The 17,174-nt window shown below is 43.8% G+C and overlaps 1 protein-coding gene across 16 annotated transcripts in view; it reads right to left on the bottom strand.

Annotated features, from left to right (window-relative positions):
• LOC104921044 (calcium/calmodulin-dependent protein kinase type II subunit gamma) overlaps positions 1-17,174 on the bottom strand; it is a 35,072-nt gene that overhangs the window by 13,413 nt on the left and 4,485 nt on the right. For 11 of the 16 annotated variants that reach the window (XM_027289546.1, XM_027289540.1, XM_027289537.1 and 8 more), the window contains exons 3-13: positions 13,040-13,099; positions 8,600-8,654; positions 8,323-8,388; positions 6,614-6,686; positions 5,242-5,344; positions 4,715-4,798; positions 4,384-4,478; positions 3,707-3,829; positions 3,477-3,560; positions 2,567-2,609; positions 1,644-1,706 (exon numbers count right to left, since the gene is read on the bottom strand). In XM_027289546.1, coding sequence (XP_027145347.1) covers positions 1,644-1,706; positions 2,567-2,609; positions 3,477-3,560; positions 3,707-3,829; positions 4,384-4,478; positions 4,715-4,798; positions 5,242-5,344; positions 6,614-6,686; positions 8,323-8,388; positions 8,600-8,654; positions 13,040-13,099 — 849 coding nt within the window. The remainder of the gene's footprint in view (positions 1-1,643; positions 1,707-2,566; positions 2,610-3,476; positions 3,561-3,706; positions 3,830-4,383; positions 4,479-4,714; positions 4,799-5,241; positions 5,345-6,613; positions 6,687-8,322; positions 8,389-8,599; positions 8,655-13,039; positions 13,100-17,174) is intronic. The other 5 variants (XM_027289544.1, XM_027289539.1, XM_027289547.1 and 2 more) reach the window with 1 other exon arrangement.

Raw genomic sequence — 17,174 nt, forward strand, 5'->3', positions numbered from 1 at the left:
ACCCACATGCGAAAAGCAAGGCAAACATCTTTCTAGAAACATACAGAGATGCTTCAAAGGCACACTTCTGTCACATTTTTTGCTAAAATGTCATTAAAAAAAAAAGGAAACATCATGAGCAAACTGCCAAGCCTTGCTTCAGCCATACTCTACAGAGATGTGCAAGGAAGCAGTTATAGTTAAAAATAAAAAATAAGAAAGTGCCAGGATTGTGGACAGTGATGAGTGACATCATCAAAAGGACCAAAAGCCAAAAAAAAAAAAAAAAAAAGGAAAAGAGGAGAGCTGAGGAGTCCCGTCTGAAGTGATGATGTCACACATGATATTCACAGAAACTTACAAAACAGGCAACTTGGTCCAGTCTCAGTGAGGAAGCCCGCATTCGGAGGGCTCTAGCTGACAATCAAACCACCACAAACACCCCGGATCTCAGCGCACCAATCACACATTCCAGAAATAACACCCACCTCCCCTTAGGCTTCTTCACTGATGTCACCTACCCTTTCACATTTTACCTTTATCCTACCTACACATAGATCCTAGTTACCTATGGAAAGATTTATGCACAGTGCAGAGCAAAGAGGATTCTCTCATCAAAAGGTGACGGAAAATCCAGTCCACTCTACACTGTCTATTTCTAATGTACTCAATCCATGGAGCCACCATCGGAATCGCCGACCTTCACCACCCGTCCCCACCCAGCAGGATGAGAGCCGAGCTCTGATTTTAGCACTTTCAAAACAAAATGGATCCATCTCTCTGTTCGTGGTTAGAGTAACTGGTAAATGTCACAGGGTATTTGACAATCGTGGTGGCAGGTTTGCCACCGCGATTGGCTTGTGGTATTCCTCTAAGGAGGCACTTTTTTGGAAAGTACTAAAACAGACCTCAGGAGGGGGGAGATGAGACGTGGGATGCCTTTAACCTCCGGGGATTCATCAGGAAGGCTGCATAACGATGATTGTTTCAACAGTAGGATCCAAAAGGCAGCACTCCCATCCGTCTCGGTCTAAACCTCTCTCCCCCTCAGCTCCTCAACATCCACCTCTACCCTCACTCCCTTCCCACCAAACCCAGGTCGGACGATGGCAGCACGCCAACCCAGCTCTTGCCGGCCCCCTGCAGTGTCAGTTCCCGCCCCCAGGATACATGCCTCTCCTCATCCCCTGCCCCAGTCCGCCCTGTGCCCAACCTCACAGCCCTGGGCCCAGGGGTGGAGAGCACAGGGACGAGCACATGGGGTCAGCTGGAAGTCAGGATGGAGCTTGCTAGAAGTGACGACATAACTAATTTGGGAGATGAAATGGGGGTTACAAGGTCGAGGCTGAGTGGTGGTGAGGTGTAAAATGTAAAAAGCACTTTGGAGTGCAGGTTGAATCGATTACCATTAAGTGAAGCTGATGTACATGACTGTGTGCATAAAATGTGATATCTTTGCATTACAGCAAAGACAACACACACCCATAAGACCCTAAATGAACAAAATGTGTGTGAATATGCATGCATGTGTGTGTGAATGTTCATGAAGATGCTGGCAGAGGCTGCATGCAAGAGTTTGGGGGTGGTAATGGATTCCCACCCCTGTACTATGAACCAAAGAAGTAACTGTGTGTGGAGAGGATGGGCGTGTCTCTGGGACGTACCTTCCTGAGCCAGTGAGGCCGTGGAGGAGGCGGCAGCAGCAGAGTTGGTATGCTGCCGGCCCACTATTGGACAGAAATGCTACAGTTGGGAGGGGCTGTGCAAATTAGGCAGATCTACCTCACGGTGTTCAATCATGGGCCTAGAAAGCTACAGGGTGTGCTGGCCGCAGCCCAGACACATCACAAGGTTTGATAGAAATGGGCTAGAGCAAACATGTGCACCCCTGTGGTTTCCTAGGCCCAGGGTTGAAATCATTAGCCATCGACTGACCAATTACTTAGAGGCTGAGAACAAGGTTTCATCGAAAACAAGTCACTCTCAGTGGACTGAGATAAAAACACAGAATCTTAGCGGTCACCTGTTTTTATAACACCACACTTGCCCCCAACATAAAAATCTCATAAAAGTCTAAGCTCCCTTCTCTCATACATGCAAACGCTCCATGGGCAGCAGAAGAGAGGGACACACAAGCACAAGCTCTCTCACACACCCACACACACACACACACACACACACACCCACACACAAACACACAGGGAGAAATACATTAGCATGGACAAGGACGTAACTGGCGCCCACATATAATCTGGTACATGACATGAATATCACATTTTAGCCTGCTCACAAATCAGGATGCATCATTATCAATACATTATTTCTACCATGACTCGGAGGAACTTCACATTTCATATCAGTTTGAATGTTGTAAGCAAGCAAACTCCTGTGCACACAAAAACATATTGTTATTTTGAGGATGAGTGGGTGAGTGCGTGTGTGTGTGTGTGTGTGTGTGTGTGTGTGTGTGTGTGTGTGTGTGTGTGGTGAGGGGGTTAAAAGAGGTGCAGAGGACTCTTTCCACTCTCCTTCCTCCTCTCCCATTGCATGTGCTGCGTGGGAGGCTGAGGGCGAAGGGCACACCCACCTGAGAAGTTTCTGGACACCAGCATGGTGGTGAGAATGGCTCCCTGGAGGAGGAGAGGAAGGAGGAGAGAGAAGTGAGGGAGGTATAATGAGTGCAAGGAGTTTTGTTTTATTTAACAGGATTTTTTTCTTCTTCTTCTTCTGGACTCGCTGCTCTGTATTCATTTCTAAAACGGGACAATAACATTTTTATCTTTCGGCTTTTTTAGCAGCAGCAGCGCCTTCATTGCTGTGCACTTCTTTTCAACAGCTAAATCCAGTGAAGGCTGAGCGTTTGTTTGTTCTCTGTAAAACTGCGATGAACCATTTATTTGTCTTCACATCTCCAAGTCTGGCAACATGTTCTTCTATGCAAATGAATTTAAATGATATGACAAAAAAGAACAACTGCTACTTGATCTATTAGTTTGCATGTACGGCCGTGAATGCAAACTACAGCAACTAGAGCCAGGTATCATTTAAAACGTTTCAATACTGCTGCTGATACGATGTTTCTATGTCCATGCCAAAGCTATGTATTGTTTTATTTTGAGAAGTATAAATATTTATATATATTTGCTACAAAAACTTGAAACAAAAAGGGCCAAGAACATTTAAAATGGTCTGAAATTGGTATTATTTCATATAATTAGGAACTAACAGATTAAAGAATTGACCAAAAAATTCAATGAGATTAGATACCCAGCCCTAACACCATCATATGAGAGCTTAATTTTGAAAGTGGTAGTTAAAGAAGAACAGGAAAGTGGCAAAAGAGGGGAAATGACATGCAGTAAAGGCAAGGACTGAACCTTTGTACACGCTCTACAAGGTGAGCCAACAGGGCGTTCCCAAAGATTTTTTTTTGGTTGTACTAACTCTAAAATATGCAGATTTACCACATAACCAAAGGCAGAATTTTGTATGAGTACCTTGAGTTTTCGGCGAGCATTGAACTTGCGGAGACACTCGACAGTTTCCTGTCTGTGCATCATAGATGCCACTGTTGAACGGTGCTGCAGGAGGACAAAACGAGGTGAAAAAAGTTATTTGAAGGCAACAATTATAGTAATTCTATCTACAGTATTGTGTGTGAGTATGTCCAGATTTATGTACCATCCTGTATACGTCCAATAATATTCTTAGGTGAGTGAGTACTTACGCAGACCCAAGGGTGTTTGAGGGCCTGTTCGGCAGTAATTCTCTTGGCTGGGTTAATGGTCAACATCTGGTTGATCAGGTTCTTCGCCTCTGGAGTCACTGTGTCCCACTCTGGGGATGGGAACTTAGAAAAAAAGAAAATGGAGAAAGAAAATGTGTGCAACAGTTGAAAGGGAGGGTAATAAATAAAGTAAAGCGAATTGGAAACAATACATGTCTGCTTCCGCATGTTTCAGGCTAATCCACGCCATCTGGGCCCCGGGTCTTGAATTAATTTGTCAAAACTAGACTGATACAAGAACAAAACTGAGAATTTTCTCTTTGGATTAAAGAGAACACACGCACGTCTGTTAAACCTTTTTCTACGAAGAGTAAATTCCCAAACAGACTGCCTGAGACTTCCCCAGTCTGTCTGGAAACTGCAGTGTGACTTGATTATCCAGAGACTGAGGAAGGAGGATACCCCTTCCCTGTTTCTCTGTCTCACACACAGAGACACAGACACAGACACACACACTCCTCTGCAATGCGTCAGGGAGGCCCTGATAGGATCAATAGCTTTGGACCGGCTCTCAATTGGACACTATTAAACATTCAAAAACTGCTTAGCAAACCCCTGCACTGCACCCTTCACAAATATACACCTAACACACACACACACACGCAAAGCCCACTTACATCGTATGCTCCAGCTTTGATCTGCTGATAGAGTTTGTGTTGATCTTCATCCCAGAATGGAGGGTATCCCACTAACAAGATATAGAGAATAACACCTGACAGAAAACAAAGAGGTCATGTTACAAACAGTCAAATTATGCATTTCATATATATAAAATCACATTTACAATGACAATATTCACTGTTTAAGTTGTAATGTCTGTCCAGGACACCTGGTTATCGAAACTTTCTGAGAGAGACACATAAGCTGAAGCTTACCTTTTTCACAGTAAGGCTGTCAAATTGATTAATTTATGATGTCTGCAACAGGTTTATTGCTCCAAAGACTCACCACAAGCCCATATGTCCACAGGCTTCCCGTAGGGATCCTTCCTCAGGACTTCAGGGGATAGATAGCCGGGGGTGCCCGCAAACCCTGTCCGACAGATGCTTTTTATTAAAATTCTGATGAAGGCTATTTCTGTGCAGTTATGCGAGTGGTTCAGATGATAGTGACCTGCTGGACTTCAATGCGAGTAGAGTAACAAGCAAATACCTGTTAATCATCTCATCCCTGCTGGAGAGTCGGGCCAAATGCTAACAGCTTGGCCGTTGTCCAAGACACAATGACCTAAGCATGAACTGGAAAGTGTCTGTGAGCCTCTTAAGCGACGCTCGTGCAAAATATTCTTTTGGCTTCCAAGTGGGCAGGTGCACGTGTATGTGTATTTGTATGAATGAGGGTCTAATCAGCCGTGATTTGTATGCTTGAGCATAAAAAACTATCGAGTGCTTAACACCCAGATAGAATAACAGATCAGTTAACGCTCCATCATGTTTGATGTGTGTGTGTGTGTGTCACTGTTTGTGTTTTCTTACCAAACCAAGCCTGCTGGTCTCCCTGCACCTCAATAGCAAGGCCAAAGTCTGCCAGCTTCACTGCAGCTCCCTTCATCTTGCTGGCCAACAACAGGTTCTCAGGCTGAGAGACACACACACAAACACACACACGGTGAAGCAGAATGTAGGACAAGAGATCAAGACAGTGAGAGACAGATAGTGACAGGCACTCTTCTTTCTTAGAAATATTCATATTTGATGTATTCGACACAGCTCGTGTGGGGGCGGGGTAAAAGGTGTGAGAAGCGATGGAAAGACGGAGGATGTAGAGAGAGGATGGGTGGTTGAGAAATCTCCACAACGCCTTATATGGGCATGGGTTCGTAGCCATAGAAACCACTCGGGAGTCATTTAGGCAGCGCTGCAGACTGCATGCTAAATGGAAAGTGTACTTAGCGAGAGGCAGCGTGTGTGGCAGCGTTCTAAATGGCCGTTGTTTGGGCAGTAGGACATAAATGGCCGCAGTAAAAGCCCACTCAGGATAAAAGGCCAACAAATCAGACAGGCAGCGCTCGAGGTAATGGCGTTATTCTCCGACACAGAGCGTGCGCACTCACTCACATACACACACACACAAACAAAAAGCCGCCCACAAGTGTCTGAGACACCCCTTGAGGTTTTTTCTCTCCACACCTTTGCGGGGCTCTGTTTGAAAAGCCACAATCCAATACATATTATTATCGTCCTCCCTACCAGGATCATCATCATCATCGTCGTCTTAAAAGTGGGTTAAGTGGAAAACTGGAGGTCGTACAGACGCATTCTTCCTCTACTCTTTTACATTTGAGCCTATCAGCAATTTGGGACAATTCAAGCTCCTCCCCCGCTGCTCGATGGGTGGTGTGATGTCACATGGGTTGTCCTAGCAACTCCCGAGGTTTATGTATGCCTTCACTTCGTCTCTCATAATAGACCCGCTTCACAACAGTACAAAGTGTGTATGTGTGTGTGTTCATGTGCTGTGCTGGTTGAGTCCTTGTCTTTTCCTTGCCACAGGTGAGAGACCAACCCTCGCCACGTGATCATGACTCACCATCTCTGTGCTCGACATGAACACGCATGCATGCGGATACACACTAACGCACAGACTCAGACACTGACACACAGAGTTGCGGACCTGAACAGACAAGCTGACAGATCTGAGAACAGATAGACGTTTAGAGGGTAAAAGCAGCGGATGGGAGAGAGCGAAATATATATATATAAAAAAAAGGATAAAAGCAAAAATGCAGAGGAAAAAAGAGAGAGACAGAGAAACCAAGAGCCATCTGTGTGTTGCCATGGCCACGAGCAGAGGTGTGTGTCTGTGTGTGTGTGTGTGTGGTTGTCACGGCAACGGGCATCCACTCACCTTGAGGTCTCTGTGCACAATATCATGCTGGTGGATATGATTGACACTCTCCAAGATCTGACTAATGCAATGACTACGGAGAGAGAAAAGGGGACAAACGGGGAGAAAGATGTGTCAGTCACTGCTCTTCATTACAATCACATGTACTCCACATGATCCGTCAGCGCGTTTGCTCCAAGCCTGGTGGATTATGGTATGGTCCTAAAAACTGATGTATTTCATTAGGAGGGAAAATCAGACATTTTTGAAGACATTTTTGTTCACTACACGATTAATAACATGAAACTACGCCTCGTAAAAAGGTTAGACCTGTTAACGCTGTCTATATCTATATATTAGGAACTGAAATATGAATTTCAGAACAGAGTAGTGTGGGGAAAAAAACCCTTTTAAATATAGGATGTAGAGCGGACTATTCTGATTTGTTTATTTGCTGTAATGTACCTTATAAAAGCCTCTTAAATGTGAGGATTTGCTGCTTTCTAGGTTATATAACTGTAATTTGAATACCTTTGGGTCATTTATAGACCAAAAAAAGCATCAAGCATGTAAAAACAGAAGAATCACCTGTTAAAGACTGAACTTTAAGTTGCGTAACAAACATTTACTACACACTATTATTTTTCAAAGACATAATCAAGGTAGTTAACACAATCAATACTAACAAAACGTGTGTGGGAGGTCTTACACCACACAGTCAATAAATCTCTATCCCAGTTGCAATTTTAATAATGGGGGCGTCAATTCAGCTGCTGCTAATACCATTATTTCTCAATTCTGGCTGGGGAGCATGTTTTCACACTAGCCTAGTGAGTGTGTGTTGGCTCATGATGAGTCTTGTAAAATGTTCCTACAAGCCAAACCACCTTATTACAATCCAACACACTGTGGTGTCATACCCCCCCCCCCTCCCATATTTGAGGCTCATGTTCGTGTCACGTTTCTATAAAAGGTTAATGGGTTAAAGGTCGAGGCCCAGCTACAGAGGGAGAGGGAGAGAGAGAGCAAGGCTCAATCCATGTGGTTTGGTTTGTGTTATTTCCAAAGCCAACCCCCTCCACCTCCCATGTGTGTGTGTGAACAGACAAAGACCCCCTAATCCAATTGTATAACAGACTTCATAAGCTGCACACCACACAGCCACAGGGAGGAAAAAAGGGAGGGGGAGTAAGGAGAGAAAGCTTAAATGTCACAATGTTAACAAAATGTCAGAAAATACTGTCAAATTCTCAGTACGATCTCACAGACGTCAAAGTGACATCTTTAAAATGCTCCTTTTGTCCAATCCACAAGCCAAACCTGAAAGATATTTAATTTCAAATAATATAACACAGGGGAAAAAAAGCAGCAAATCTTTATGTTTCAGACGCTTGAACCAGCATTTATTTGACAGAATTAATCAATCATGAAAATTAGCGGCTATAAATGTATGTTGATGGTTTCAGTGCTTTGTTGAGGGAGGATGGAGAGTGACTCATGTGGCCAAAGAGAGACACACACAAGTATATTGATGCACTTGTTGACAGGGGGATGCATTTGCTGACAGGAATACAAGCAAACCAATTATACCCACCACTGTGCCTGCGTGTTTAGTTCACACTCATAAAACGAGAGTGAGCATTCATATATTTAATGGGATTATGCGGTTTGCGGCAGTGTGTGTGCGTGTGTGTTCGCATGTTCAGAGCAGCTCCATGTGAGGCACTTACCTGGCATCAGCCTCGCTGTAGTACTCCCTGGCTACAATGTCTTCAAACAGCTCTCCTCCTGTCACCCTGGGAGGGGGAGGGCAGGGAGGAATGAAAGAAAGAGGAGAAGGAAGAAAAGACAGACAGTCAGACAGACAGACAGAGACACGGTGACGGGAGGGGGGGGGCACAAGAGAGGGAGAAGTTGTTAGCATACACAAACGAACCGCAGTCACACGCATGGATAAAATGTCAGTGTGTGTGTGTGTGTGTGTGTGTGTGTACAGACGCTACTCACAGGTCAAAGACTAGGTAATGAAAGCCTTCCTCTGAAATGCTGTCATGGAGTCTCACTGCAAGAGAGAGAGGGTAAGCAATGAGACACACACACAAAGACAGGAGTCAGGTGAAATAAATAAAGAATTGCTGCAGTGTGCACTCCTAAACCTCCTGATAAACAACAACAACAAACAAAAATGAAGAAGCTAGAGTCGACCGTGACGTAGAGTTTCTCCTCACCACAGTGATATGATATGTGCATCCAGTGGTTAGGCAGCTAACCGCCATTTAATGAACCGCCCCACCGACACCACCATCACATACACACACACACAACATGAGTATTCAAACTGAATGTCAGTGTCGGGCATGCGTTTTATTTGGAGTCAAATTACTAGTTGTGATGTCGTCAACTGAGATTGTAGCTTGTGACCTGGCACATCATGAGTGATATTCCATACGAGAGGAAAAGGTGTTTTCACAACACGTTTCACAACCTTCATCACAATCAGTTTATTATGGCTGTTTCTAGAGCCCGACTCGTACTGGATTTTTGGGGCCAATGCCAATATTAGAGTGTAAAAAGATCCTGCATTGATATATTGGCAGATATTCTTTATATATAAAAACCAAGCGGCAACCTCCGTGGCTGTGAAGTGAAGCCAATGTGGAAGTGCCAAAAACTGCAGTTCCTCAAACGTCCACTTGAGGCTGGCTGCAGAACGAGTCAGTCTTCATAAGCCGCCATGTTTAAATGTCCAACTTCACAGCAGAAATAAACGTGTTAACAGCCTGGTACAGTAACCTAATCAAATTATATTAAGTATTGAAGTTATGCATTATTAACAGTGTGACAGGTAAGTGCTGGCTTGTTTGAACACCCAGGCGTCACTCAGCCCGCCTCAGGTCTGCCAATGATCCACAATTTTTAGATTAGCCAGTAGGCGGAAGAGGCCATACTATCATACGCCAATAGCGATATTCTTCTTATACTAGCGCTCCCCATAATTTTACAAACGTAAAGTGCAGTCTAACACTGAATATAACCGTATTTATTCAGTTGTTTAGATATTTTTTCTTTTATTTAACAGATGACAGTGAGATTAAAAAGGAAGAGACATGCAGCAAAGGTTTCCGGTTCGAATAAAAACAGGGCTTGTCGTTCTATGGTATGTGCTTTAACCACTCCATTAGGCTGCTAGGAAGCCCCTATATAGAGGTGTTTTGCCCAAACCAATAAGTAGTTACTGAATGTCATGTTGACATAACTTTTCAGTAGACAATATAACAACTGCTAAGCAGTTAAGCAAACCTCTACAGCTGTTTGCCTCAGTTTTCTGGACCCACCCTTCCTTCATACATTGACTTTCCTACACTACCCAACATCCCCTTCATTCTCTCTTCCTATTCAATCCACTGCACACCTCTTCCACATGTCATTCTAGGTATTATCTGGGGGCCTTCAAGCAGCTCAGATGGAAACGCATCTGAGAAAGAACCCCCCACTCTGAGACTCCCTCTGCCCGGCCTTCGGCATGTTCTCCCCGACCAGCCTAACTGATGACACCCTTCCTCCATGTCTACATCCATTCATCAGTCCTTAACATCAAACCTCATACATTTGGTGTAGCCCTTGCTGGTGAATTCTGCGCACAAAGCTTTAATTGGCTACCAGGGAAATGGACGCGAAAGAACACAACAGGACTTGTGTGAATAACTGAGAAAATACAATGAGGATGTGGGCAGCAATTCAGGGGTCTGGGACCAGGCTGGGAAATGTTATGTTTACCCAAAAAAAAAAAAAGCTTTATCAGTAATGTTTCCTGATTACTGATGGAGATAAGTGAGCGTTTGGTCGAGAATAGAAAACATAAAGTGGTGATTACAGTAATGAGCTCATATTAGCATGATACTGCGGTTATGCGGTAACCATCCAAGCTCTACTGTCAACATAACAAAACAGCAGCAGAATGACAAAGCAGGATCCAGGCAGCAGGATCCAGGCAGCAGGAGCCAGGCGTTAGAGGATGGGCCTGAGATACAGCTTAGGTTTAGTGTCAGAGAGCCACAGTTATGTAAAATGAATATTGGTTGTATAATAAGATGAAGTAGGATGGCCCTGCAGCAAGAAACAAGAGCGACTGCTCTTTCCTCCTCCTCCCATCTTCTTGCTCTCCCTCCATCTGTCTTCTACTCCTCCTGCTTTCGTCTCTCCATCTGTCTCTTTTTTGTGCCCTCTTTTGTCCAAAGTTTGAATGTAGACGATGCCAAAATATGTCAAAAAGAGGAGGAAGGGCAAGAGAAAGAGAAAAATCTATACAGAGAGGGGAAGAGAACAGGAAAAGTAGGCGAGGGGCGAATGAGCGCCTGAGGGGCAGAGCGAAAACTAGGACACGAGGAAGAGAGAAATACGAATAAGTGCAGTGGGAAAGGTGTCATTGATTTTGTCATATTCCCCCTTTGTGCAGCTTTAACACCCATCCCTCCTCTAGACATCTCCATTAGAGCAGCATGACGCCTTTCATTCTTTAATCATCGCCGCAAAAAACACACAAATAATGAGCAAGAGTGATGAAACCAGAAAGTCAAGAAAGCAGAGGACATTTATCACAGACATGTCCGACACAGAAAAACATCTGTCTCATCTTATCAGACAGAGCTGCGATCCGTTGTCACGTTGTCAGAAAAGAAGGCAGATAACCTTCTGTCACCTCCCTCGTTCTGACTGGGTTCACTGATTTTCTGTTTTAAGGCAATGATGGTGATGTCATCCACATAGCCTTTTGTTTCTGTTGTCACGACAACTGCACGACTGATTTGAACAAGACTCACAAAATGCACACCACGGCTAGCAGTCCTGAGCTGTTAGCATCTTGAATGCAAAGTAGTAATGTTGAGACGCTGGCTTTGAAACACAGTGATGGCAGCCATCACTTCTGCTTTACAACAGACTCTGCATCATTTTTTACAGAGTCTTTGAACTAAAAAGATATGCCTTCTAATATATCCATTATGAACTGGTCTTATGCCAACTGATGATCAGATATCTGATATTAAAGGAAATGTAAAGTCTGTGTATTTACAGGAGATCTGTCTGATGGATGCGATGGTGATCACTGTTAATCAGCACAAGTGACACTGCTCTTGCAATCCCTCTCTAAACCCTGCGTCTCCATCCTCCATATGCCTGCGCACTGAAGCTTTGCTCTGGGCACCAATGTCCATAACTGACAGCAGCTGTTGCTGTGAGAGCGGCTATATTGACATTCAAAATGAGTGATCGCAGAGAAAGTTAGAGCACCATTTAGGACTTAATGACATGATGAACGGGAATAAAACCCATCATTGTCAGTTTAAAACACATACACGCTGTTAATTAGAACAGTCATTGTCAGTTTAAAACACATACACGCTGTTAATTAGAACAGAACCTCTCTGTTCTAATGGACATTCAGGCAGGATCAGACGCTGTGGTGAATCGCAGCAGTGTGTGTGGGTGTGTCTATTTGTGAAACAATCGAAATAACTTTTTACTTTCCTGATTAACTGGCTTTGGTTAGCTCCCTCACTCTCGATCACTGTCTATGTTTCTTAACCAATGCTATCTCCGTCCCTCTCTGCCTCTCTCAAACCATCAGACACAAGCCAAATTACACTTCTTTTGCAGCGTAAACTGTGAGTCAGACTCAGATTTAGAAGCTAGGTACATGAAATAAACAAAGCCAGAACAGAGCAGGTAGAGTTTCAGAGTTTAGTCCATGAATCCGCCTGGATAGTCTCAGTTTCAGAGACATTTCAGGCACCCTAAGTCATAAATGCAATATTATGGTCAGGTAGACATATTCAAGCAAAAGGATATGCTATTATAGCCTTCTTTTGAATGGTTTGACATGTTTCTGGTCATGTCAACGCACTCATAGCTGGTTAGGAAATCCACCCAGAGAAACCCACAAACACTCAGTTCCTAACCAGCTTTGTGATACCAGAGTACCAGTCATTAGTCATTGCTAACAGACCTATGATTACTTACAACTTAGTTGCCATGATTATACTATTCAGCTTCTGATGTCCCTATGACTCATAATTCTCGCTTGATATATAGAGGCACCCACACAGCAATTGTCTACTAAGATAACTTCAGAAACCTTGATTTCTTCAAGGTTTCTCAATGCCAGGATAAAGTTCATTCTGGTTTCTGTAAACAATCAGAACATGTGACTGTACAACAACTTTAACTCAAGGTCCACTTAACAAGTCTTTTCCAAGGTCAAGGATGAACTTTCAAACTCAACATATTAACTAGAATTAACAATATTTGGGGAAAATCTCTATTACAGAAAAATCTGAAAATCAGCAGAGCATTAGCTTAAAATGTGATGCCAGCATCAGTATGAAGAGTCTTTTCCTGTAAACATGAGTAACGATACAGAACTACACATCATACATTTGATGAACTCACCAATGTTGGGATGCTTCAGGAGACGGCAGATGCGAGCCTCTCTCTCTAGCTTCTGATGGTCTGAGGAAGAAAAAAAAAAAGCGGCAAAGTCATTACCTGGTCAAACACTTTTGTTTAGCAACAATTTATCACTGCTGTAAGGTCCGGACAAAATAACTGAAATACGTAATATTCCTGCAGGATAAATAAAGATATCCTCTTATGGGAGAATGAGGGGGGGGTGACATGCAGCAGATTTTGGCCACTTTGTGACTGTAGAGATGCAAACAGGAAGGAGGGGAGAGTGTGTGTGGGGCGTTTTGACAAGCAACAAAACCCCCCGCCTGACGCTGTGGTTATATGGTACGGGTCTTAAAACCACTAGGCCAGCGGATGCCACATGTGCACCAATTTGAGAAGAACTCATACAGTAAACGTTTGGTTTTAATTTAGGCCACCAGACATGCCGATTGTCTCACTGTATTGCTGTCAACCCAAAGCAAACTAAGTGGTATTAAACTTCATTTGACTTAATACTGCAATTCCTTTAGTAGTAACGTTTTACTGGAGCGTCTGTCACAAACAAACAACAGAATCATGCAGTTAAAGGAAGTATGCAAATATTTGAAAAAAACGAGGTCATTTATGTCACAAAGACTTCTTTTGACTACATGAAGGCAAATATTTTAGGACACGGCACTAACCTACTTGTCATACTGAGTGCCGTCATTTGCCTCCGACAGTCCCAGTGTGCATTTTAGCAGAGCTCCACTGATCACATGTATTGTTTTATTTAAGGTTGCAGAGGGGCATGAGTTTGCACCTGCAGGTGCGTCCATGTGTGTTTAAAGGAGTCAGTGTGAATCCCAGTTATAAAACAATGTTTGCACTTCTGGCTGGGAGGGGATGCTAAGCAGGACGCACTCACACCTCACGTCCAAACCAACATCCTTGTTTGAGGGTTTGACTGGATCCTGTAGCAGCATCCTGAGCGCTGTGTACAAGATGCCGGTGCATCAACCACATGACACTGTTAACGTGCCTTCCCCCACCTCCCGTCGCTTTGGGAGCCATGCAGCACGGGTCAGAGGTCACTTGTGGCGACTGCAGTGAAGATTCAGTATGACTCAGTGTGTCTGTGTGTGTCTGTGTGTGTGCGCGTTATCACTGTGGTGATGCCAGCTCAACACCACAGCTCCATAGCGATTACAACACACAGGGGCAGGCTCGCAAAGATTTGCATTCATTTCCTCAGTGCAGCAACAGTCTCAGATAAAATTCACATGCTGTTGCTGAGCAATCAACACACCCAACCGTTTCTTCTACAAATGCAATACAGTATGTACAGGCATAACGTAAGAGTAAAAAAGAGCAGTGTCACTTTCTGCAACCCTCTACATTCCCTTTCTTTTCGACTTTCTCCAACTTGTTGCTGACTTGGACCCGTTTTAAAGCTGCAGTTGATTTTTGAAGCTCTTTCTTCTGTTCTCTAACACGGTTGCTCCTCGCTCCAGTCTCCACATCTACCTTCCTGCTAACCTCCCTGTCGTCTCCCCGCAGGTGTAGATTTCCCTCATCTGAGAGAAAGCGAGTGAATAAGGGAGAGACCTGAACCTCCTTCTAATTACACCAGTGACGCAGGACGGAGAGACAGACAGAGAGAAGGAGGGAGGATTACATGGAACGTCCATTTGCTAGAAGAGGATCACAGCTTGTGTGTGTGTGTGTGTGTGTGTGTGTGTGTGTGTGTGTGTGTTTGTGTATAGCTGTCTACCCTGGTGCAGTGTCACTGCAGCACTCACTAATTCATTCAATCTCCTTATTTGTTGGTGCGAGAGTGTGTGCTAGAAGAAGACAGGAAAGAGAGAACTGGAGGGTAATTACTGCCACTTCCTGCTGCTCTCTAATTGGCCATCTGCTTTGCCATGGGGCGGGCCCACAGCCGTCTTACATCATCAGCTGAGGAGGATGGAGAGGACCCGACACTCACAGCCCCAACACCCCTCTCTCAGTACCACACATACATGAAGCCAAAAACTGATTGAAGGCTTGATAACTCAAAATCGATAGTATTTTGTAGGGTATTTTGAAGGGCGAGTACAGATGTTTTTGACAAATGATATTAAAAGACAATTGATGAAGCAAATACACATTTAACATAGTATAGACTGAATGAATCAAGTAATATTTAGGGGAAGCCTTTAGCCCCCTTCTGAGTTGGTTCCTTGATCAAAACAATACACATTGGGGACAGTGCAGACTCGCTAACCAGGTGACGTCTAGAAACATCTACCAGCCCTATTGTTTAGGCCTTGGTCTTGTGACATGCTAAATATGTGCCTTTCCTGCATACCTATCTTATTGTTTCCACATGGACTCGATGATCTCTTCGACACAACACACAGCAACAAATACATACTGATCGTAGCGCAATACTCCACAAGAGAAGCAGGTATTACTTCTATTTTACTATAGCATTTAAGCTGTGTCATGATATAATAACCACAAACAACATGTATTTTATGTTATGTAACTGGCTGACTGGAAGAATAGTCCCACTCACCTACCTGACAGTAAGATACGTTAAAGCTTTAAATTATATTGGTATTTATCTGGCTCAGATCCGTCGTTTGTTCCCCCTCACTGTGATGTAAATGCACAAGCAGCTGCCAGTATGGTTGCCATGGTAACCACTACACACCAAAAAAAGAAAAAAAGAAAACCCCACTCCATCAGCTGTCCTCTCGAGTTACTTCTTGATCAATGGCAGGAGGCACGCGGCCTGATGATCTGACTGAATTTTTTGTTTCGCTTCATTATTCAGCCTGCGCTCATGTTAGCCAATTTCACAGAAGCTGTGTGGTTGCTAGGAGCGTTTCTTTTCACAACGAGAAGAGAAAGATGCTTCTTTGACAGGTAACTACACCCATAGCATACTTAAATAATCCAAGGGAGGAGCGGCAAAGCCATGTGGTTACGTAGTGTGTGACAGAGAGACCGACTGACCACCGCTCAGTGTAGCATGGATAGCAATGCAGAGCTGGTAGTCAGAGCTAACCAGCTTTCTCTCCTGGTAAGACGGGAAGACTGGTGAGGCTTTCAAAGTCACCAAAAGCAAATTTATGAGATCTTTGAGAGCCACTGTGCTGTAGCTCTACTATGCAAGGACGCCTAGTGGTGTCACCCATAACCCAGCTGTGTGCTACCATTTGTTAATCCTAAATATCTTGTTAAGTTCTGAATATCACAGTTATCATCGAAGTGTCATGTTTACTGCCACTGCAGAGGAATCTCATTCATGGAGGACGTTTTGCAACCATTGTTTGGGGCTACGTTCAGTCAGTGTTCTGCGGTTTATAGTTGGTGTGGTAGCTGACATATGAAGATATCAAAAACTGTAGTTCCCTGAGCGGCCATTTGAGGCTGGCTACAGAACAAGTCAACCTCCATAAGCTACAGGATGGCTTGTTTGAGCACCCAGGCGTCATTCGGACTGCCTCAGGTCCTTTGATGATCCACGTCTTTGTCGATTTTTTAGATAAGCTGGGAAACAGAAGAGCCACAACTACCAACATGGCGGCTGCACAAATCTACATATTCCGAGCTTCAAAACAGCTTTTCGGGAACCTGAGATGTCATAGATACAACGTCCATTATTTACACTTATTGTTAGTGATGACGTCCCCGTTCTTAATGCCACCTACCAGCTCTGATTGCTCTGACTGCTTCTCCAATCAGGCATTAATGACAACCTGTTCAAGTCACTGAACAAACTGGAGACTGTAGGCAGTGATTCAGAGGTCTGAACACAGGCTATATTGAAGGGCTGAATAATAATAATAATAATAATAATAATAATAATAATAATAATAATAATAATCATCATCATCAAGAAACCAACTGGACTGAACTGGAAATTTTGGGAAATTGTTGAGCAATAAATAATATCATAAAGCCCCAGGACTAACTGCAGGACAGTAAAAAAAACATTGAGGAGGAAAAGGTATTACGGTAGTGTATTAAAGTGGATAGTCTGTCTCACTCTGACACACACACACACACACACACACAGTGTTGCAGCAGACAATGCAGCAACCAACCACTTTTCACACTTCACTCATCAGCAACAAAATAAAACAGCGTTCGTTCTGCGCAG

This window comes from Larimichthys crocea, chromosome XVI (assembly GCF_000972845.2).
Source record: "Larimichthys crocea isolate SSNF chromosome XVI, L_crocea_2.0, whole genome shotgun sequence".
NCBI classification, from domain to species: Eukaryota; Metazoa; Chordata; class Actinopteri; family Sciaenidae; genus Larimichthys; species Larimichthys crocea.